The sequence below is a fragment of the Theobroma cacao genome, chromosome 2 (genome assembly GCF_000208745.1).
Source record: "Theobroma cacao cultivar B97-61/B2 chromosome 2, Criollo_cocoa_genome_V2, whole genome shotgun sequence".
Classification (NCBI taxonomy): domain Eukaryota; kingdom Viridiplantae; phylum Streptophyta; class Magnoliopsida; order Malvales; family Malvaceae; genus Theobroma; species Theobroma cacao.
Genome location: NC_030851.1, coordinates 25,268,690 through 25,293,000, shown reverse-complemented (window position 1 = coordinate 25,293,000; position 24,311 = coordinate 25,268,690). Strand labels below are relative to the sequence as shown.

General features: G+C 33.1%; 1 protein-coding gene across 3 annotated transcripts; it reads right to left on the bottom strand.

Annotated features, from left to right (window-relative positions):
* On the bottom strand, positions 1,841–13,309 carry LOC18609193. Of its 3 annotated transcripts, none has more exons than XM_007044209.2 (14): positions 12,750–13,309; positions 12,025–12,234; positions 10,695–10,889; positions 10,238–10,602; positions 9,708–9,933; positions 9,337–9,505; positions 8,031–9,257; positions 7,682–7,853; positions 7,369–7,590; positions 7,155–7,292; positions 6,487–6,721; positions 6,326–6,385; positions 2,433–2,504; positions 1,841–2,344 (listed from the first exon to the last, which is right to left on the bottom strand). In XM_007044209.2, the coding sequence occupies exons 1-14, from the start codon at positions 13,047–13,049 to the stop codon at positions 2,201–2,203; spliced, it is 3,735 nt and encodes a 1,244-aa protein (XP_007044271.2). In that variant the 5' UTR covers positions 13,050–13,309; the 3' UTR covers positions 1,841–2,200. The 3 variants fall into 3 exon arrangements, with proteins under 3 accessions (XP_007044271.2, XP_017971431.1, XP_017971432.1); XM_018115942.1 differs by lacking the exon at positions 12,750–13,309 and adding an exon at positions 12,445–12,518; XM_018115943.1 differs by lacking the exons at positions 12,025–12,234; positions 12,750–13,309 and having other exon boundaries at positions 10,238–10,580.

Here is a 24,311-nt window from a genome sequence, read left to right as displayed (position 1 = left end):
ACAGCTAGATTTTTATCTAAACGGCTCCAAGACTTCTTTAACTATAAAAAGGACTCTTGGAAAGTATTTCAAAGTGAGGAAAATGAGAGAAAAAGACCAAATTCTTGAGAATTTAAATCTTGAAGAGAAAAGAGAGAAAATCAAGCAAAACCAAGCCTTCTTGAGCTGAAATCTTCTTTGTTCTTTCAGTCCAATCTTTATATCCTATCTTTATACTTATTGTTAAGCATTCTTCCTTCATTGTACTAAACTAGCAAAATCCACCTCTTAGAGGCACTCTTGCTCTTCTTGTAAAGGTTCTAACTCGTCTTTGAAAAGTTAGTGTGGGTTTGTAGTTAAGCCCGTTAAAAACCATTGTAAGGATTGTGCTTGCTTTCGTTAAAAGGGATTGTGAGGGTTGTGCTTGCTCCCATTTAAAGGCATTTGTAAGAATTGTGATTACTCTCGAAAAAGACTTTGTAAGGGTTTAATGCTTGATCTCGTTAAAAAATAGGATTTCTTGAGTTGATTTGAAACTCCTTAGCTTACTAAAAGAGCGGATGTAAGCATTAGAGAAAGCCAAACCTCTATAAAATACTTGTGTCTTTTTTTTATTTTTGTTTTAGTTTGCTGCATTTCATTTCAAGAAAATCCCTTTCATAAATTGCTCATGGATTGATTCATATTCTTCATAACTTAGTTTTGCTTCTTTATTAAGTCTTTCTTTGTGATAATTACTTGTTTATCACTTACAAAAAGATTTCTTTAAACATTTTTCTTGAGATACTCTTATATGATTTACATTTGAAAAATGTTTTAAGTATTTCAAGAACAATCATTTCTTGGTGTTTAATTGAGTAGTTTTGCTAAAGAATTGCACATGCATCAAAACTTTCTTTGGAATTTCTTCTACAAGCTTTGAAAATGATTTTTCTTATCTAAGATTGACTAGCACTACTTTATAGTCGACTGAAACATTACTCAATTCTTCAAAAGTTAACTTCTGATCTCGGATCAACTACAGATTTACTGTAGTTGACTATAGTTACTTGATTCTCACAGTGCTAAATTTTTAAAGTCCAATTCACTCTCCTCTTGGACATTCTTGTTAATTGATTCATTAAGCTAATATTTCTATCATCCTTAGATCTTCTTTCTTGGATTTATATGAGTTTTGGAGACTTACTTCTTAAGAATTTTTTTATTTCTCAATTATGCATCAAATGGCTTGGAAGAAAATTGTATTTATAATGTTAGATTAGAAAAATTCAAAAAGAATTTGATCTCTTTAATTTTATTACTAAATTATTTTAATTTAATTAGAGATAAAACACTCATAAACATTCTTTTGATTGATCGAATTTTAATTTTATTTTTAAATTATTTTAATTTATTTAGAGATAGATTAAATAATTAAATTTAAATCTTATCTCCAAATTATTTTTATTTACGTAAGAATAAATTGGATAATTAGTAAGTGAATTTTATATTATCAAATTGTGAAAATTTAAAATAATTAGTCAAAAATTAATTACATTATTAGCTTAAATAATTTCTTCGAATCCACCATGACAGATACATGATTCATTTTTGAAAAATTTTTCAATTTACTAATTTCGAAAGACTTGACACCTATCTGAATAAATGTTTACACCTGCTATTATATAAAGTTTATTTGATTGGTACCAACACCAAGCCATGGTTACTTAATAATCATTATGTTGGAATTAAAATAATTTTTATAGCTTATCCAAAATAAATTAAAATAAATGTAAGCATTTATTTGCTGAAATGACACAAAGAGAAGCATAAAGGGCAACAATAAAAGAGCTTAATTAAAACCAAAAAAAAGAAACCCATCTCTACCAAGAGCAGCGGGTGAATTCCCCTCTTTTTCTCACTAGTGGTTTTTACACCTGAACTCATTGTCTAGGAGAAGAATTCCCTTCTTTACTTTTTTTACCAGGCCAGGGCAACATAAAACAATACACCCAATAGGCAAAGTGAAACTTTAAATGGACACACTTGACCAAAAAACATGGACATGCAAAAAAAAAAAAACCAAAAAACTAATTTCTTCCATCTATTGGGATGGAGAATGGGAAAATTGGATTTTGAATATTGCCATAACTTTGATTTACAAAGCCTTATACAGTAACCGGAAGCTGTGAGGTATTTACACACCAAAATTAACGACGCAAAGACCAGATCCCCTCACTCCTCAGGCATTTGAGGTGGAGCAGTTGGCATTTGCAGAGTCAACCTTAATTACCCTGGTGTTGTATGATCCGCAATAACCACACTTGTGATACAACCAGTGAAATGGTGCACTTCCCTTCTTATCACAGTCATTGCACAGCACATCCTGGATTAACAAAATCAGTTCGTCAATGTTCCCCAAAAAGAATAGCTCAGGCTTTAAGAGAATGTGAAAACTGTCCTGCACCATTTACCTGACAGCGATTCCTGTACTCTTCTGGAAGCTGCTCAGAAGCCAGAAGTGCATCAAGCATGCCAAAGTAAACCTAAAAACATGGGTAAATAAAAAAGCTTGAGAAGAACTGGACGGTTCCAGGTTCCAATTAGCTAGTTATTATGAGGTAGAAGTCTCTCTGCCATTTCTTATGTAAGGTTAATAATGTATGAGAGATGCCTCCGCCTGTGGCTCAGACAAGAAATGCTTGTTGATGAATGAGATGACATGCCAACCGGCCACCAACCATTCAGTATTTGTTTGGCACTTAATTGTTTTAACATGTTTAAGGTCCCTGTGTGGTTATTAGAAAATATAAAGAAAACAAAAACAAAACTTTCTTGTGTTTGGTGAAGATGGAAATAATGATGGAACACTTTTAAAGGCTTTGTTTGGTTCATGAAAAATATGATATAAATAAAATATCAATGATTAAATATAAGAAGAGAAAATTATAGGGGGTGATATTCCTTAATTTGTTCGGATGAATAAGGAAAATATCAAGTATACCTCTTTGTAAAGGTGATATATATAAGAAAACTAAATGAGAAAAAAAAGAATTAACCCATAGTCGATATTTTTTTTGGTAAATCATTCTCAAGGTTTACTTCTTTTTAACTAGGCTCAAGTTTGGCCCTTACTACTTGGTTTAGGCTTAACCCATCTCTTTCTTACATTATCCTTTTGCCGCTAAACCTAAATAACCTAATTTTATGCTTTATCTCCCTGCCCCTCACCTTTTAAATCTCCTCCTTTTCCCTCAAACTTCTTATCCTCCTAAACCTCACTGTTGTTACCACACTTTCAACAACCATTGGAGCTGTCATTAACATGCTTGCTGCAGCCAAATCCCTTTCTTAATTTTTATTCCTCCAATTGAACTTCCTCTCTTTTTCTCGCACTGCTCTCTTGTTCTCCTCTCTATGGTGCTTGTTATTGAAATCAATTTTCTAGTTGGAGGTGGAGGACCAAGAAGTTTTGCTTCAACAACCACCACCATGGAGGAGAGAGAGCAATCAAGAGAAGAGGGAGGAAGTTAAATTGGAAAAAGAAAATTTGAGAGAAAGGGATCCAATTGCAGCAAGCCTTGCCAGTGGCAGCTTTGATAGTTGGCAAAGATACAATAACAATAATGAGGCTTAGGATAACAATTTTTGAGAAAGGAAGGAAATATGAAATGTGACAGAGAAGGAGATGGAGCAAAACACGAAAAATAATAAAACTATGTCGTTTAGGTTAGTGAAAAGCAAAAATTATAGAGTTAAAGATAATAAAGGCCAAACGCAAACCTAGCTAGAGAGAAGAAAATGAGGAGGAAAGCTTGAAATTGATGTATCAAAGATTTTCAAAATTATGGATTCTTTATTTTTTTAAAAAAAATTATTTTTATTTAGTTTTATTATATATTTCACCTTAACAAACATATATAAAAATATATTTTCCTAGTACATACAAACAAACTAAGAAATTTCAGTTTCCATCCATTTTCTTTTTCTTTATTTTTCTTCTACTTTATATTTTTCCTTAGATAAGAAAAATTAAAAATTAAACAGAATAAAAGTCGCATCAAAAGCACAGAAAATTGAGTAACTTGGGCCTTCAAAGACCCTAATGAGAATTCCAAAAATTTTGACAATTTCAAGTTTTATTTTGCCAATCAAAGTAATTTATTTTTTAGAATTTGAAATCCTTTCCCTAAATGAAATTCCTCCTTTAAATCCCTCAACCAAACACAATCCAAAAGTTGTCTTAATAATAAGAGTAAAAATTACATCCATTGTCCTAAAGCTCGCCTCAAATATCATTTTCGTCCCTACAATTTCAAACATCACATATACGTCCTAAAACTTCTAATTTGTATCAACAAACTCCTTCCATCAATCTAACCGTTAATTCTTCCATTAACTAGCCAATTGGAAGTTACCAAAGCAACACATGTCTCCCAATTAGTGAGTAAACAGTCTTTTTTAGTGGCCAGACTGACGCATGGATATTTTTTATATAAATTGAAATTTTGCAGGATAAAAATGTGACATTCCAAACTATGAAAACAAATATGATTTTTGAATTGAACTTTAGGGATGACTAGTGCAATTTACTTTGATAATAATTGTAAAAAATACTTCAAACAATTAAAAACACCATCTTGAAACAAAATATCAACCTCCCTAAACCCTAATGAAATTCTCGAACAATGTTATCTGTAAAGGTGGCAAAGCGCCGATTCAGGTTGGTACACTTCAAGTCAGTATTTTAAAACTGAACTAGAGGTTGAACCAATAAGGGTCTCCATTCTCAGTTCAACCAGCCAAAATAAATAAAGGGTGGTGTTATTGTTAAAAATATGATCTTGGTATTAAATAAGTAACAGATATAGTAAAAGCTTAAAGAAGCATACACTTGCTCAATTGTACAGTCATTAATGGAAAGGTAAAGTCAGAAGTTCAAATCCCACCACTTGAAAAGAATTTTTTGAAAGATTAAATATTAAAATAAATGTTTAAAACCAGTTCAACTCGGATAAGCCTGATTCAACTAGATGGTTGACTAATTCTTGACTGGTTCAATATTTGTAAAACACAAACGACCCTATCAACTCAGATATGCCAGTCCAATCTGATTTTTAAATTATTGCTTTATGTCAGGTCATTTCAGGAGCAACGCTTAGGTCATTTAGGTGCAAGTCATTTCAGGTTCAAGTTGATGACTTTTAAAGTCAAATTGAGTAGGATTTGATCACTTTTAAAGTTAAATTGAGTAGGATTCAAGCAGATTATTCAATTCAAGTTACATTTTATCAAACTTAATTAAGTTATCCAAGTACGCATTTTTTGCTTCAATTTTGATTGTTTAATATCATAAAAATAATTTTTTAAAATTCATATAAAAAATAAAAACAAGTAAATTAATAAGTTGTTTACTAATTTAAAATTATTGTATATCATATATTAACAGTTTACTCCCTCAAAGAAATCATTAATGATTTTTTGACTAATTGATATTTCATTTTCATTTTTATTGCATTGATTATTATTAGTGATTCTTACAGTTACAACTTACATGGTCAATAATATGTAACATCTATTAAAGATAAAATAAAGTAATATGGTTAAGAGTACGTATCCAATTATTTTTATTGTTAATTACTTTTCTAGCTTATGGATTATTTTTTGTGTACAAAGTCATTTAATCTATTTTGGTTATTTATTTTATTATTTGGTAAGAATGAAAAGTCAAAAACAAATACAAACGAAATATTGTCTGTATGATATATAATTGTAAAAATAGAATTTATTTATAATAATATAAAGAATTTTTTTATTCTTTTTTTTATTCACCAAAAAGATTTGAAACAAACAAAATTATATAAAAGTTAGAAATACAAAAGTAATGAAAAGAGATTTTATATTTTTTATTATCTTCTAAAACTATTCATAGACTAATAGTTTATGTTATAGTTATTATTTTTAAATAAATTAATATTTTAAAGATAAATATGAAAGACATTTATTTTTTATTATCTCTTACAGTTAATAATATTGTAATAGTTTGTGTTATTTTTATTAATTTTCATCAAATTAATATTTAAAAGACAAAAAATAAAACTATACTAAACTTAAGTTACAGGTTGTTTGGGTTTGGGATCAATTCATGTTTGAGTCATTTGGATTCAATTCATTTCAAGTTTGAGTTGATTAGGATTCAAGTAAATTCCAATTCTGAGTTGGGTGAGTTCAGGTTGTTGACTTTTTCTGGTCAAATCAATTCAGTTGGATTCAAGTAAGATTTTCGAGTGAGGATGAGCTTTGTCACCTACACTTATATACAGACTTAACTTGAAATATAGTATGCTTTTAAAAGGGATTTTCTTACCGCCATGTCTCCCATTGACTTGCTACATATTGGGCAGATGTAGTGACTGCAAGCATATGCCTGAGAAAACAAAGAATGTGCAGAATTTATTTTTGTCATCACACCAAGGAAAAAGTTGATAAAAGAGCAGGAAATGAAGAACAAAGCAATACACAATAGACCTGAAAACATGCTGAATGCATGAAATGCCCACATGGAAGTGCCCTAACACTTTCACTCGATGTGAACAAAAAATCACAGCATATAGGACAGTTTGTTTCTAGCCCTTTCTCTCGACACTTGTGGTCCACCAACTTCTTGGCCAGACAGCAGTTACATAGCATGCAATGGAAGAAATCATCACCAAGTCCCTTTCCGACACGGCACAAATTACAGAACGGACAATGATAAACAGTCCTGAAATAAATGTAAGAGATGCAAAATGAAAATTTATGGAACAAATATCAGAAGCAGTCACCAACTATTGTTCCAAAACTATCAAAAGTTTCCATACTGAAACAAGAACCTGTTCACAGAATTCTCACAAGAAATTGAACCTGCATTCTAAAGAAGAGTTCAGTCTTTCTACGAGGCATGAGACTGTGACAGACTTAGAAAGTCCTAAGGAAGAAACAAAGCAGAGAACGGAGCAAACAAGCTACAGATAGTTTCTTCCATTGTTTGGGGGTTTGTGTATTGCGCCAAATGGTCAAAGACAGAACAGACTCATTATACAAACTTAAAAGTTACTGAACATTTCTAGCATTTCTTCATACTATATATTCAAAGGCTCTTTACATCTTCTGGCATAAATAAAGTCAGAAAAGAGTTCAAAAGAAATTTCTAGTACCTTTCATCATCAAAAAATTTGCAGATGCTGCAATAGTACTTTGCCATTGAGAGCCCATCACAAGAAGGTGTCGTGCAAACTGGTCCAACAGGCTGGATTTTTAGGCAGCTCATGCACATCATTTCAGTCGTAGCCTTCCTGCACTTAAATAAATATATAATCAAGCTTGCAAAGTCCATTTGAAACCAAGAAAGCATGAATGGCACAAAATTACCTATCCATTGAATGGTCGCTGACTTTATCATGGCAAAACCTGCATGTATATAATTTGCCACAGCAAGCAGCACGGAGTTTGCAATTTCTTTTGTAATGTTCACATCCAAATTCCTGTTTCTCCGTATCTCGGAAAGATGGAGAGAAGCCAAGTAAGTCTTCACCATTTGAACCTTCAACTGCAGTGGCTTGAGGAGACTTCTGCTGAGCAGCTATCCAGCGACTGGCATAAACCACGAATTGATTAGGATGAGGCAATAATATCCACATATATACACATAGTATTCATAAGATTGTTTTAGACTAGAAGAAACCTGGTCATAAGATTTTGAATAAGATAAGCTTTTCTCCTTGGATCAAGAGTTGAATCCCGAGAAACTTTTCTGATCTCAGCTTCAAGCTCATTTTGATTCATCCGAAAGATATCCTTCCAGCCAGGTTTAAAAGTGAGATCACTTTGATCGAGGCTTTCATGGACATCCGTGCCTTGAAAGAGAAATTTTCAATTTCATTAGGAGGTCATATCTGAAAATCCTTAGATTTCGATCTCTAGGAATTTCCAAAAAAAAAAAAACAACTTAGCATTTCAGCCAACCTGGCAACCAAAAGAGTGCGAAAAAAATAAAGGAGACAAAGCTCAGACAGAGAGAGCATCAAACAAACCTAGTGAAATGCAACTCTCAGATGTTGATGTAGGTGAAGATGCAGCAGGACTTCCTTCCCACCATTCATTAAGCCACTCACTGAACATTGTGTTCTTGGTTGCCTGTTTCCATGTGTCCATCATTTTGTTCTGCTCCTCCTGAGTAAGAGCAGAAGTTACCCATGGTAACATTGACTGGAGCACCTCTGCACCTGTAGTACCAATTATTCGACCAACAATTTTGTCCTGCTCCTCGACAGAAAAATGTCTGTCAAACAATGGCCACAGCTCAAGTTCTTCCCGGAACACATGTTGATCCAGTGTTACTCTAATGGATTTGCACATGCCCTGAAGCTTTGTGGCTTTCTCATTGTATTTTCGCATTGTATCATTTTGCTCAGAACAAACAGAGTTAGTTTCATTTAAGTTATCATACACATTGATATTGTTCAAGCATTTACAAAGTTGTGTAATCTCAGAAAGTGCAGATGAAATATCTTCAAAAAGCCTCTCCTCCTGTTTGTGATCCAGAGTATAAGAGTGGCTAACATTATGAAGAGTCTCCTTAGATTCTAGTGCTGGAAATACTATATCATCTTCTGCATTACTGTGAGCTCTGTATAAACCCCACAACAAGCGAAATCTGCCAATGAACTGCCTAAGGAAAGTCTCATTGCAATCATTGAGTTTTCCAGATTCAACATCCAAATATTCCAAATCTTTGCGGATGGCTTTATGAAATTTGAATATATTATCAATAGGTCGTAATGTTCCAACATTGCTAGAGCTTATGTCTGTTTCCCAGTTAAAAAGACTTGAGTTGAGGGAGGGAGCAGAAGGAGTAAAAGATAATGACCGCAGAGATTTTGCTGTAGCCAGAGAACTCATGCCCAGCTTACTGCTATTCACTCCTAAAGCTGGGACACAACAAGACTGATTACTACAGGATAATTTATGACTATTTATTCTTCCTGTCAACTGCAAAGAATCTGATTCTTCTGATGACAATAAATTTCCACGCTTGACTAGCCTTCTATTTTCATCAGCTTGAACACACAATGGCCTTTCCTCTGTGGAACAGATAGAGGTGCATGCACAGAGTGGTTGGTCAATATCTTTCAGGGTTCTGGTAAGTATTCTTGCAGGACAACCACCAATTGCACCAGAAAACAGACAAACATCTGCAGAGTGACCTTTGCATGCCCAACCAGAAAAAAGTGTTACCAATGCAGAGTTCGATGGAGGAGCTGTCCATATGACTCTGAAAGTTAGAAAATGACAAAAAGGAATAACATAACCTACAGCACTCAATCAATATTATCAAACCTGCCAAATACATGTTTTGAAGGAAAGACCTAGCTTCTTCTTCACTTAACGATCCTACCAACCATGGTAAGACACACTCAATCAATTTCAAGGGCATCACACATAAGCTCTGATAAAGAAGTTCTCGCTGTCTTTGAGGGCTAAAGTGCTTTCGAGCAAGTGGAAGTACCTACAAAAGCAGCACAGCATACCTTATAGACAGTACTTTTAAGAGCAATACGAGATGCGCGAACATGGTTTCAAGTGACATGTGCTTGTCAAATTGCAGACAATTTGATCCAACCATTATACAAATGTTAAGAAATGCAGAATCATGTATCTAAACAAAGCAGGCAGAGAAACTCATCATACTGAAACAACAAAATACTTGCCTGTACTTCTTCATTATGGAAATGCTTCTGTATGCTATCCATTATTTGATCAGCCTGTGAGCATAATTTTACATAGAATTCAGCAGATGATGAATTGGCTCCCACACTTTGAATATTTTCGATAAGGCATCTGAGCTTGTTAAATTGGATTTCCTCTTCTGCATGCTCCTGAGCAAATGATAGTTCTGCATCTACAGCAGGGAATATAACTCTGTCCTCAGCAATACTGCAGTCAAGGAGACGAGAGAAGTTTATGTTGTAGCATGTAACTAGTCATAACAGCAGCTTATAAATTGTCCTAATACTTTTCAGGCATCAAATCATAAAATTGAAGTTTTTTGGTTCATAAAACAAACTGTGGATTCAAAAGTACATGCAAGATAACAAAGCACTAGCTATGAAGTATAACAACCATAATTAAGGAAGAACATTAAATCTGTACACCTCTTTGAAACATAAAAGCACCATCAACGTTATCATCTTTATCAGAATAGAACTATCAGATGGGAAAACACAGAGAAAAACCACACCTGTGAAAGATGCAAACTTCAGCAATGAATTGCAGCCTCTTGTTGAAGCCAGATAAATCAGAAAAATCACCAGAAAGTTGTATCTTCTTAGCAGACTCAGCTATATCATTCAATTCTCGTCTTATAGCATTATGCCAAAGCATTATTTCATCTATAGGACAGGACAGAGTGGAATCCTTAGGACTAGAACTTAGCTCCATATATTTCCTTTTACCACTTTTGGAAGATTCACATGCGCAATGACCACTCTCAATTTGACTTAGTAAGACACTAGTCCCAGAAGCTTCACATCGAGCCTCGGAATCATCTTTGCAACTTTTACATTTACCAGCCATCTTTACACCTTCCATCCAGGTAAAAACAACCTTCAGTCAACAGAACTTAAAATGTGAGATTTGATTCTAGGAGGAACTTTTGAGTTTGAAATAATTACTATCCTATATAACCAAGAAGGCACCTGCTGAAGAAGTTTCTCTTTTGGAATTATCTTGCTCAAGCACTTGTGCATATCTTGATGTTCATCAGATGATATAGAGGAGGAAAGCCATGGAAGAAACTCAACCATCATATTAACAGGTATGCTGCAAAGAAATTGCCATACCAATGATGCCTGCTCTTCAAATGTAAACTTCTCAATAAGCAAGGGGAATACCTGCCATTTCCACAGCAACCAAATGAAATTAATATAATTTTAACTTAGAATATTTAACTCCTTTCTTTTTTTTTCAGTGGAATAGAATGTGTCATGCTGAGTGATCTGACCCATATGAAGCAAGACTCACATAAGTGGAGAAAGCATTCTTTTTGAATGACTAACACAAAGCATGTCATTGACTATTGACACCATCCTAAACAGTAAGAATTCAACAGATAAAGAATCCAAATGACCCATTGACATTTGATCTCCAAAAATTTCAGAGTCTGACTAGCATTAAGTGTCTACCCTCCATTTTCCAACTAATTTCCACAAAAGTTTGGAAGAAACCTTTCCCTAGTGATACAGCACTCACCTTTCTGTGGTTCATTCAATATTAACCAGAGGCTTCGCAAAGTTAAACAACTCAGCTGGAACTCGGTATTCTCTATGTTCTCAAAAAAAGCATTTCCAATTTTCCCACGTTTTGATGATTTCTAGACCAAAAAATAAAAAGGTAAATGCATCCCAAGGAGACACCCCAGCAGTCCAAACTTAAGACATCAATTTGAAGGTCTTAGATTTGAATCCTCAAAAGGAAGAGGAGCAGGTCTTCACATGTACCCAAAAGAAATGCAAAAGCAAACTTAGATGCTTCCCTCTCGCTGATCATAATATCTAAGGGTAACACAAACCATAGTTAAAGAAAAGAAAATTCAACAGTCTTACTCAGTTCACAAGGATACCAAGTGGGCAAGTTCATAAATTTTTCAGAAATCATGAGGTAACCAAATTGATGCCAAATAGCTATGGAAGGAGTCCACCAGAGTGAGCAGTATAAAAGAGAAAAAATCCACTGAGAGTTCGAGGTCTCTTCAACTAATAATTAGAAACTTGTTCAGTTGACCAAAGTGCTGAAATAATGGCAATGTCCAACATGAACCGCACAAGAATGAAGATAATCATCTCAGAGATATATTTCCTCAACCTCATTCACCTCCAAAATACAATAAAACTGCTGCTTTAAAGCATCAAGAAGAAAACAACCAAGATTTTAGGACAAAAGTTGTTCATGCAGCATTTGGTTTAAGGATTAAAATTAAGCATATGCCTCAAATATCTAACACAGATTATTTTAGAAACAAATAGACACCTGTTCCTCTTCCTTGGACATATGCTGAGTAATTGATGTCTGAAGGGCTCCAGTGCAGGAGGCTAACTCTCTCCGATAGCTTTCTTCATTCTGCATATCTGAATTCAGCAACGCAAACAACTGATCAAAAAGGACACTTTCACCCTCATGTTCAAGTGAATATGTTGGAGCCACATTCTTCACACGTATATCAAGAGCTGGAAAGATGACCTACAGATAAGATAGTTTTGAATTCAGTCTCACCCTAATCAGTCCAAAATATCGAACAAAATCTAAGGTGATGATGCAGCCAACAAGAACCTCATGGAAAAAGAAAGATTAAAAAAAAATTCGGGCTCATTAAAGGCCTTGGTTTGTCTATGTCCACTTGTAATTACATGATTACTTAGAAGTAACAAAAATTCTGTTTAGTTCACTTACGCTTTCTAAGTAGAATTCTACACAGCCGAGCTTTACAGAAAATTATCCACATATCTAAATACAGTGATCCATTCAAGTTCTTTAATCAACTTCAATAAAATTCTTTCCTCAAACAATAACCTATAAAAGACGAAAAAAGCTTCAAAATTTACGAATTTAGTAACAACACTGGAAAGCGACTTTTCGGAAATGAGTTGAGAATTATTCTGAAAATGGTAAATAGTAAAATGAGGAGAATGAAAAAAAAGGAAAAAAACCAATGTTGTGTGAAAGGAGAAGAATCACCAAAAGGACAACGCACGAACCTCATCTTCGGCGTGACAATGATGCTTATATATAGCACGTAGGAAATGATATCTCTCCAACAAAGAAGTAAGGTCAGCGTCGTGGTGGTTGGTGGCAAAAGCCATGGCGGCTCTATGGAGGCCGTCGAGCTCAGCCTTGATGGCCTTGTGGAAGAACAAAAAGATGAGAATGGGAGATTTAGAGGCAGAGCTTTTCAAGCAAGATTTGGAAGGTGCGGATGAGTCTATTGGGTTCAAAGGACCTGCCATTACCGCAACACCTCCTCCACCGGCTTCTAAGGTCGAGAATGGAGTCGCCATTATAGAAGAGATCTTAAAAGTGGTTGCGGATTCGGATTTCCAAAAACCCTAGATTTTTTGCCTGTTGAAAGAATTTTGAGATTTCATAGCTTTTTCTTTCCCTTTGTGGGAGTGAATGTGCTTCTTCCTCTTTTATTTTTGGCCTTCTCTGCCTTTGTTTTTTTTTTCGCCTTTTCTTTTCTCTTTGGTTAGAGGAGAAGAAAGGGCCGAGAAGACGGGCAAAAGGCTATGCGCAGTTTCGTTGCGGTAGATAGAGGGAGACATTTTATATCGGTCCACGTGGCGCCAATCCCCAGTCGATCTATCTTTCAACTTATCCACACTGGAGCAACGCACGGGCCTCTTACCACTCTATTTACTGCAATATGTTTTTTTCTTTCTTTCTATGCTCTTTTACGGATTTCTTTTAAATATGTAATAATTTTTTTTTATTAATAATTTTCTTAAGGGAAAAGAAAAATTAAATAAATATGTTAGTAATTAGTAATTTACCAAAGGATTTTGATCAAGATAATTGGTAATAACCTCAAAACTAAATCATTTTATTACCATAATAGTTGTCCAAAATGTCAAATTATATTAGAATTTATGGCTAAGGAATGCATCATGCATGGGATGGGAGATAACTTGAAGTTTGTCTTTTACTATTCTTTGATCCTATTCCAACTCCTTGTTTTTTCTTCTTATTTACATAATATTTCCCCATTTTAATATGTATTATTGTATTATTCTAAATCCTTTCTGTATGATTCTTTTTCTTGTCATTATAATGAGAAAATAAAAATAAAAAGTACTTTTACAGCAATGCTCCTATTTTTAAAATTATTGTTATTATTATAATGAATTTGTTTTCTTTTTATTTTTTGAGAACGGGGATTTATTATTTTACGGAGCAGAGAATCTGTGACTGTGATTGTGACGCCGGGTCAGACATCAGGATGGTATTTGGCAGATTTTTTATTTTATGATTTAATGCATTTGCTCTTGATAGGTGTAGGAAGCACGTGAGAAGGTTTTCGGACAGAGTCTGGTTTGTCCTGACGTCCACGTCAGCTTCCACCCAGCGTGTGGAACGGATGAGGTGTACCCATGAAAGTGACAGAAGTAAAGGGTATAACCGTCATTTCGGCTTTTTGATTTTCTTGGAAGGTTTTTAAATATTTAGTATTTTACCTAAGGGACAAGTCGGTAAATTTGACCTTAAGCGGAAAATGAGATGTGGTATGACGTAAGTCCGGTCAAGCCACGTGTTTGAAGTGCTGGACGCCAAGCAAACCCGTTATTTCCACAAGACGACCGACTCTGAGGAGTTGCAGAATGTTTATAAAAGATAGGGATCCACAGTCCATAGTGCAAAGTCCATAGCTGATTTTTGATAATTAAATATTGATGTGAGTTTAAATACGAAAAGCAGTTTGCATGGATGTTAACAGATGTATGCTTGATGGAAGTGAGCCGATTTTATTTAGGCTTCTCACTAGTTTTGACTATTTGTAAATAGATTCGGGTAAGTTTTGAATAATATTAGAATGTACTTGTGCTATGCATTTAGGATATAATTATTTAATATATGAATAAAATATAAAATTAATTTATATTAATATAAAAATAATTATCTAAAAACAAATATTGAATCAATGTATTATTTACAAATATGAAATTACACTATAATTTATAAAGATAAATATCTAAAAATCAATAGATATTCTTATGGTTATTTGTCAAGTTAACTTAGAGACTATTACTTTATTGAAAACACAGATCAAATAAAATAAAAGATAAATAAGTTGAGAAAATAAAAAGAAATAGAAGAAGAAAAACAAATAAAATGAGGAAGAAAGGGATGCAAAGAAAGATTAAAGCGGAAAAATTAGAGAAGAAAGGGATAAATAATTCTAGAAAGAGAAACACAAAAGCCTTGTAACATTAAAATAATACTAATTAATTGCATTTTTGAAAACTAATCCAAAAATCACATTAATTTAAAAAATAGAAAAAGTCATGCACAAAAAAAATCATGGGTAATTCATATTTACTTATATGACAATTTTTTCTAAAAAAGGGATAAAATTATAAGTGTAATCAACAAAGAAATTGAACATTGATAAAAAGAATAATAACAAATTAAAAAAAAAAGAGAAAAAAACTAAACAAATCCCAAAACTCACTAAATCTGCAACTTGATAATATTCTATCAATATGGTTTCAATAATATAAAATTATAAAGTGAATGGTTGTCTAATATTATATTTTGTAGAAATACACTTATTTATGACATTTTTGAATATTCAGAAAGTAATTACAAAAAAAATATCAAATGAGTTGAAAGATACACATATAACAAAATAATAATGACAAACATGTATATTAAAGAATATATTTCTAGTAAAGGACATATTCTTAGTCAAAAGATAATTAAAAATAAGCTTATATGATGTATATGAGATAATATGAGCAATAGATAAAAAAAGTCAATAATTGATACAACTTGAGTAAAAGTGCAAGTAGATTATTATTTATAATAGAAAAATATAGCCATACATCTAATTATATAAGATAAAAACCAAAGAAAGAATTTAAAACTTAAATGAAAGACTTCCAGTGTCTGTATGGAAGTAACAACATTATAAGAATAAAAATAATAAAGAATTCAAATAATAAAAATTTAAACAAACAGAAAATCATGAAATTAAGAAATAAAATAAGAACAATATATAAAATACCTTCGAAACAATTATAATTGGAACTTATCTTAAACTTGTAAAAACTAGAATTGTACAACAAAATAAAGCAACCCTAATCAATCGCATTCCAAAATATTAATTGAAAAACTAGATCAACTTAAAAAACAAAAAAATTCATGCATAAAAAATAACAATAATGGGTAGTTAATGTTTACTTGTATTACAATTTTTAAAAAAACAAAATTGTAAAAATTATCAGTAAAGAAATAAAACATTAGAAAGAATAATAAAAAATTAAAAAGAGAAAAAAACAAAATAAAGAATTAAATCTCAAAACTCATAAAAAAAATACCCGTCTATTATGTTTCAACATTTTCTTTTCCTTTTTCTTTTTTTTTTCCTCTTTCTAACGAATCATGCTCCCCATAATATCCCGTTTAAGATGCCTTGAACATTAACATAAATAAATATCTTCAAAATTAATAATGATAATTAAACAAAATAAAACAAATAACATACAATCTCAAAAACTTGTTGTGTATAATATCTTGTGCTTGTGTGATATGAGATGTGCTCTAAATTAAATGCAAAATACAAGTAAAGACTACATATAAGTGCACACAACCGCAACAAGTAATATAGTGATAAGCTGAGGTTGCCGATCCCTCGAGGAGTTGATCTAATTATTGTTGCTAATTACTAAAATTAAAACAAGCTAATTTTATCCAAGTACTAAATTTTGAGCAATAATTAAAAAGTAATTTAATTAACTAACTCTAATTTATAGGTGCAAATAACAAATTGAGGTGGAACTGATGGTCTAATAGTCTAGGATTATGGTATCCTTTAATATTTCACTTGAAATTGTGTTTGCTTAATTACTTAATCTCAATAAAAATAGATGTTAGTATAGAATCTTAAAATAAGTGTAATTCTCGGTCGAGATATTACACACTTGCTTTACCTAATTGAATCACTATATGTTTATAGGAAACAACTAAATTAAGTTCTTTAAGCCAAGGTTATAAAAATTGACTATGTGTGGTAATTAAATGTATGTTTACTCTAATTGCGCATCAAAACACTGAAATTCCTTTCTAAGTGTATTGAACACACATTACCCAAATCAAGGTCTAATTTAGACTAACCCTTTCAAGGGCCATCTAAATACCTAGGCAAATTTAAATGGTGATCAAGCAAATAAATGGGCAATAAACTCCAAGTTGAGTAAACATCAATACTTCCATGGAAAATAAGCAATAAACCAACACAATATCCAAGCTACATATTAAAATCCACCATAATCCTAGATAAAAAATTCTAGTTCAACTTATTTAATGCAAAACCCAATATATTTAGAAAATTATTCATTTCTACAGTAAAGAAAAGAGAGAGAGAGAGAGAGATGAAACTAGTGTGAGAAAGTTAAGTTGATGTGGATGATACAGCTCCCAAGAAAATCTGTCACTGTTCTTCTCCCTTTTCCTCTTTTGAGTAAACCAAATCCCTCACTTTTTTCTATTTTTTTGAAAAGCTGCTTTTCCCCTCCAGATTTCCCTCCCTTTAAGCCTAAAAATGCCTCTTTTTATAGCACTCTACATGGCCCTCTAATTTGAAAGATCGGAGGGTTCAGACTTCTTCATTTAAGTTAGCACTGTAGCACTGACTTCATTGCCAAAGGCAATGTTGCTTCACTGGACAGTGTTGCAGGGCTAAGAATGTGGCACTGCAGTGCCAAGCTTATTGCTTGGTGAGTGGGGACGACTGATGAGTACAACGCTGCAGCGCTACAAACTTGGGGGAGTAGCACTGATGATACTGCCTTGTAAAAATGTTGCTGGACAGCACTGCAGCGCTGAGAGCTTGGTGATGTAGCGCTTTGAGTTTTGTTTAGTGAGGGGGAACAATGCTACAGCGTTGCAGCGCTATGCTTGTTGTTTCCTGTTGTTCTTCCTTGAAGCTGTCTCATGTAGAGCTACTGTAGTCAAGCTATTTCTAATACGATTTTGACTATGCTCAAATCAAAACTAGATGAAGTGATAAAAATGAAACTTATAGCCCTTCCTTTTATCTTTCCAATGGTCTAAGAATCACATTGATTGGACTTCTATACCTTGAGTTATGTCTAAAATACCACTGCATGTTTGGTAAAGTCTGCACTTGGTCAACTTGTGCAATTCCTTGCCGCTTGACCCCTTCTCTTTTGAGAACCTTGAAAACATAGGAACTGAATCAGCCATAGCTAAAAATAGGCATTTTTATCATACAAAAGAACTAAAATAACTTGAAATAAACTAGTTAAATTATAAGTTAACTAATTAAAGAAGAACAAAGAAAACTGCTTACAACTTTTCCTAAACTCAAAGACTTAGCCATTTTATCACTCAAAATATGGCAAGATAACTTTATATAATAAAGTTATCATACCCCCAAACTTAATATTTGGCTAGTCCTCGAGCAAAACTCTAAAAAAAAAAAAAGAAAGATGAACATCAAAAACATTGAACCATAAATTGGTTACACCAATCCTAAGATCACTTTTAGTTCCTCGTAAGTTACCTTGTTTTCTCAACTCAAAGCAAAGCACTAATATTATTGAAGTTCACATTTCAATAGGTTGTAAGCTCATTTTTCAAATGGAATTCCATGTATGTGTGTATATAGTTTCTTGCAATGAAAATTAGATCATTTAGATATGTCTATATTCATGCACAAGTTCAAATTAGTCAAGAGTTTCATATGTTTGCTCTTCATCTCTTTCTCCACTAATGTAGGCTAACACTTAATTAAAGATTCTTAGGACTTTATCTAGCTTGTAATGAGTGGCTAGGGTCAAGGTATGATAAAGGATAAAATGCAGCTCAAATCACCCTAAGCCCATGATTATTCTAGGATCTCTACTGAGCTTTACTTTTCACTTCTTCTAATCACACTTTTTTTTTCAATTCTTTCTCCCTTTTTATTCATCAAACACTTTATTCTATTTTTGGATTTTTCATTTTTTTCTTTTTTTTCTTTCATCAAAATTTAACACCCTTAAACTTGTGTCATTTTATGATAGGTAGTACGATGAGTTCTATAGAACTTTTTGAATTTTTACTTCAACTTCACTTCTCTATCTTTTTCACCATTACTAAGCTCAACACATCTCCTAAAAATAATCTATATACTTAGCAGTGATGGGTGCTAAAGTGGGAATTTTATTTCTAGGTGAAGGTTTTTTTTACTTAGTGTTTAATGAAAGAAAGGAAAATTTTGGCTCAAACAAGGGTGACTAAGGATATAATTGTATATGGTACGCTCAAAAGCTCAATCGATCCAAAAATGGCTTAAGTCATCTCCCTAACTAAGTGTAGCCTAGGATTTCGCCTCGACAGAAATTAAAACAAATTCTAAAACTCAAGACTTTTTTCAAAAATTTACACTTGCCTAAAAATTCTCTAAATATACACAATTATTCAAAGCATGAAATATGTGCTCATGTTGCTAGAAATTCACATTCTACAGTGATACTTAACAACAAAGTTCAACATAATACTTAAATAATATTCACGCTTACTAAAAGCATACGCTAACAAGATAACTAATTTTTTTCATTGGATAAGTAAATCAAAATGAGTGGTGCAACTAATCATAGTCAACATTCTAAAAAACTTTGCTGAAATTTTAAACAAAAGTAAACTAAAACATAACATGTAACTAAAAACAAACAAAGCTTAAAATTTTAAATTCTCCCCCAAAATTAAAACTAACATTGTCTTTAACGTTAAAAAGTCAAGAAGAAAAGTTAAGAATACTCCTTTGGTTAATGGAGATCCTTTAATCTTCCTCTTCATCCTCATTAAATCCAAAGTTATTGGGAAAATCCATTAAAGTGACAACAATCTAAATAAGAAAGAGAACAAAAACAAATTAATAGGAAAATCTAACTAAATAAAAAAAAACTTCAACCCTTTAGTTTTTTTTATAACACATCAACGTTGCAGCGCTCGAAGGGTCAACGCTGCAACGCTGACACTGCTAGAAGGAGGGGCTTTGCAACGTTTTAGTGCTAAGGCTTTGGCGCTGCAGCATTGTCTCTGCTGGAATGGGAGCTTGGCAATGCTGCAAAGCTAAGGGTTTGGTGCTGCGGCTACTGGATTGGGAGACTTTGTAGTGCTATAGCATTGGGAAATTAACGTCGTAGCGCTGAAGCTGCTGGACTAGGAGACTTTGCATCATTGCAATGCTAGGGGTTTGGCACTGCAGCATTGCCTCTGCTGGAATGGGAGACTTTACAGTGCTGCAACATTGGGACATTAGTGCTGCAGCGCTGTAGCTACTGGAGTTGCTCCCATCCTAGTGCTGCAGTGCTAAAGCCTTAGCGTTGCAGCACTGAGAGTTTTGTGTTTGAGTGCTTATAGCTTCTTTAGCGCGTTGCGGCGCTAGAGGCTTAATGTTGCAACATTGAAACTTCTGAAATCTCTTATTTCCACTTGCAAAGCAAATCAAATATTAAGAAAATCAATCAATCAATTGAAAATAGTAAGAAAACACTTAAGAGCTAACATAAAATAACAAAACTGAAAATTAACATATTTAAAATTAATGAGACTATGAATTATAAACTTCATGCAATTGAAAATGACATAGCAATTAACTAAATTTAACAAAGACTATTATAAGTGCAAAAAGGAAAATGAGAAAGAGATTAGAGACTTGGGTTACCTCTTAAGAAGCACTTTTTTATAGTCACTAGGTTGATTATGGCACCCCATTATGCCTTTCTTCATCCACAACATATGGCTCAAGGCTCATTTCGTTGACCTTAAGTGCTTCAGTGGCCTCCTTCTCTATCTTTGTTATTTCACATGGAAATATCTTGATCACTCTAAAAGGACCTAACCATTTTTCCTTACGTTTCCATGGGAAAGCTTGAAGTGTTAAAATAGCCTCCTCCTAAGATGAGGTTTGTCACGACCCGGAACCTCTCTCAGGCCCATGATAATCGCCGCGACGTCCCGATTAATACTCATTATCCGGAATGCCAACCGGAACCCCGCAAGGCTTACATATCAGTTTCTTTCCTTTCCTGTGAGCAATCATTGTTAAATATCGAGTTTTTAGAGAATATATACTATTTTAGATCAAAAACAATCAAAATAAAATTTTCGCCACACAGGGGTATTTTGGTCATTTTTTTTCTGNATTTCAATTTCTCTCCCCTAGAATTTCGTCCAGCCCTTGATATCACTTTTTGATCTCTCTCCTCAAGCATGCTAAATGGAAATAAAGGCATAGGAAAGGTAGAAATCAAGCTAAAATCGAAAAATCTTACCGTTAGACGCGTAAACGGTCGAAAACTGCGAATTTCTCTTTGAATTTTCTTGTTTCTCTTTGCTTTTTCTTTTTTTCTTCCTTTCCTCTCTATTTCCTCTCTTTTTCTTCCTTATGGCTGGCCAGCACTCAAAATTTGGGTTTAAATGGCTGACTTTTCATTAAAATAATATTATTTTATTTTAAAAAATGTCACGTGTCACTTTCCCATTGGCCCATTTTTAAAATTTCATCCATTTGTTTCCAAATTTTCACCATACACTTGTCCCACATATCCATAGCTTAGATAAAATTCTCAGACTTATCCAAAGTCTCGGTGGAGTAATTTTTTTGAAATTTACAATTTTGCCCCGTAAAAGTCAAAAATTACTTTTTTGCCCCAAAAACTGAAAAATTGCCGATAGACATATTTTTCATCCCTTATTCTCATACCATTCTCCAATTTGTCAAATTTGATCTAAATTCTCTCAAAATCTCAAATTTTGTCCGCGGGTGGCAAAATTACGATTTTGCCCATACACTCCAAAAATCACCAGAATTAAACTTTTTCACTTCCTATCATTAAATTATACTCCAAATAGTTAATCTTGGTCAAAAAATTTCACTCCATGATCAAATTATTATCTTAGGTGGCAAAATGACGATTTTGCCCTTGAATATCAAAATTTCCAATTTTACCCCAAATGAATCCTCGAACTCCAAATAATCATTTTTGTCATTCCTGGACTATAAAATATTAAATTTCATCCTACAATTTCTATTTGAACTAGTTCGAGGTTAAATCAACTCAAGTGTACCGTTAGGTACGATATCGGGTTTTGTCTTTTCTTATGTGCTTTCTTAGCATAATAACGTACTACTCAGTGCATGTATGTCATGACATGTATTTATAGGGTCGGGTTTTACAAGGTTGTAGTGGCTTTAACTCAAAATTTGGTGCTTGCTTAACCCAAAGTGGTGGAATAGACTGAATTTTACCCAACTTCTCAAATTGAGTTCTTCTTGAATCATGTACCACTGGTGTAGCCTTTAAAACATATGTAACATTTGTGAGTTTTTCATCCTTGTCTTTTGTTGTTGCATTTTGAACCAAACAAACTTCAAAAAGTTTCTTTGGATTTTCCATTTCAACAGCCTTCTTAGGAAGCTCATCAACTGTATCCAAAAAGGGAATCAAAGGCACAAATGGCTTGACTTGTGGTGGTGTAGATACTTCCTTTTCTTACTTAATTTCTTCATCTTGAACTTGCTTGCTGGAATTATTCTCTTGATCTACTTTATCTCCATTATCTACCACATTCTTACCATTTACCTCATCAAAAAGCTTACCATATTTTTCCTTTCTAGGATTAAGCTCAATGTCATTCGGTAAAGTTTCTAAAGGCCTATTGTTGATGGCACTAGCTAGTTGACCTATTTGTGCCTCAATATTTCTCATTGAAACTTTATTGCTTTGAATGACTGCATCCATATTTTTCATGTGTTGCCTAAGCATCTCTTTCAAAGTTAGCTTTTTCTCAAGTATAGGGGCTGTAACTTGTGATTGAAAACCATTATGAAAACAAGCTGTGATGAATATATAGGACCCTGATCATTACTCCGTGAAAAAGTTGGGTGATTCCACCCTGAGTTGTAACTGTTGGAGTACGAATTGTTTTGTTGCCCATTGAAGCTTCCATCAAATTGCATTGATTCATAATAGGCTGGGCAACAATTACTTAAATGCCTATCTCCACAAAGCTCGCATGTCATAAAAAGACTCGGAAAAACATTAACACCCCAAGTGTTAATTTTTTGAGATAAAGCATATACTTCTGTGGTTAAAGCACTACTTGCATCAAATTCATAATCACTAGTAACCTTCTTAGGCGCAAATTGTTCAAATGACCACTGATAGTTATAATAATTCATTAACTAAAAAAACTTGAAAATAAAGAAAATAAAGCTTGAATTAAGACTAGCTTGCTTGGTATTAATATTAGCAAAAGAATAAAAAACAATTACCCGGCAATGGCGTAAAAAATTTATTGTGTATGATATCTTGTGCTTGTGTGATATGAGATGTCAAACCCTGTTCTAAAAAATAATTACAACGTCATTTACATGCTCAATAGAATCGTTACATATTTAGGAAGTTTGAGAAATCGTTAAAAGACGATATTGCCCTTAATGGTAACATTAAGTCGATTAAGCCTCAACTAGTTCAAATAGGAATTTTAAGGTGAAATTAAGAGTGTCACAGTTCATGGATGACTCAAAATGGTAATTCGGAGTTCGAGGATCAATTTGGAGTCAAACCGAAATTTTCACTATTCAAGGGCAAAATGGTCATTTGCCACTTAGGGACAAAATGGAAATTTTTAGAAAAGATTTTTTTTGGTTCATTTGACTTATTGGAGTATGATTTGAGTATTGGAGTATGATTTGAAGTTTAGAAGTGAAAAATTTTAATTCCGGTATAATTTAGAGTATAAGGGTGAAATGTTAATTTTGCCACCCCGAGGGTAAATCGGTAAATTTTCACCTCGACATTTGTCAAGACCAAGGGATTTTATTCATCATGGAAATGGATAAACATGAGAAATGTGTGGTGGAGAATTAAAGAATTAAAAGTCAAATATTTAAAATTTGAACCAATAAGGAAATGCCATGTGTCATGTTTTTATTATTTTATTATTTCTTTATAAAAAGGTAAAAAATCAGCCTATTTCTCCCATAGTGATCAGCCAAACCAGAAGAGAAGAGAAACTAACGAAAAACAAACCCTAGGTGGGACAAATCAAAGAGAAAGTGTTGGAATTCAAGGATTTGATCAAGCAAAGGTAAAATTTCTTTGATTTTGCTAGTGATTTACCTTACCCATGCATTTTCCCTTAATTTCCATGGTTAAATTACATGTTTTCATGATGAATTCATGGCTGGTCAAAATGGGTATGGAGAGAGAATGATCTTGGATTGGTTTGATTTTTAGGTATGTTAGTGTTTTTAGGTGATTAATGATGTGTAGCATGAAAACAAGTGAAGAAAACCACCAAAGGTTTGGTGCCCATCAATAGCCGAATTCTCTAAGTGAATAAAGAGGAAGAATGGGATGTTATTCTAGGTGATTTGATTAAGAAATAATAGTTTTTGGTGTAGGAATTAATGAATTATGGAGAAAAAATTAAGTAGGAAAAATCACGGAGTTAGTGTACCATTGTTGGCCGAAAGTTCCAAGAAGAAAAGTGAAGATAAATTTTGCCTAATTGTGTGTTAATTAGTT

Bases quoted from the DNA above. Each gene is read 5' to 3' on its own strand.
- LOC18609193 (XM_007044209.2), bottom strand. From the start codon at position 13,049: ATGGCGACTCCATTCTCGACCTTAGAAGCCGGTGGAGGAGGTGTTGCG. The intron at 12,235-12,749 runs GTTCGTGCGTTG...TCTTATCTGTAG, and splicing joins ATTGTCACGCCGAAGATGAG to GTCATCTTTCCAGCTCTTGA. The intron at 9,506-9,707 runs GCAAGTATTTTG...CTGCTTTTGTAG, and splicing joins TCCATAATGAAGAAGTACAG to GTACTTCCACTTGCTCGAAA.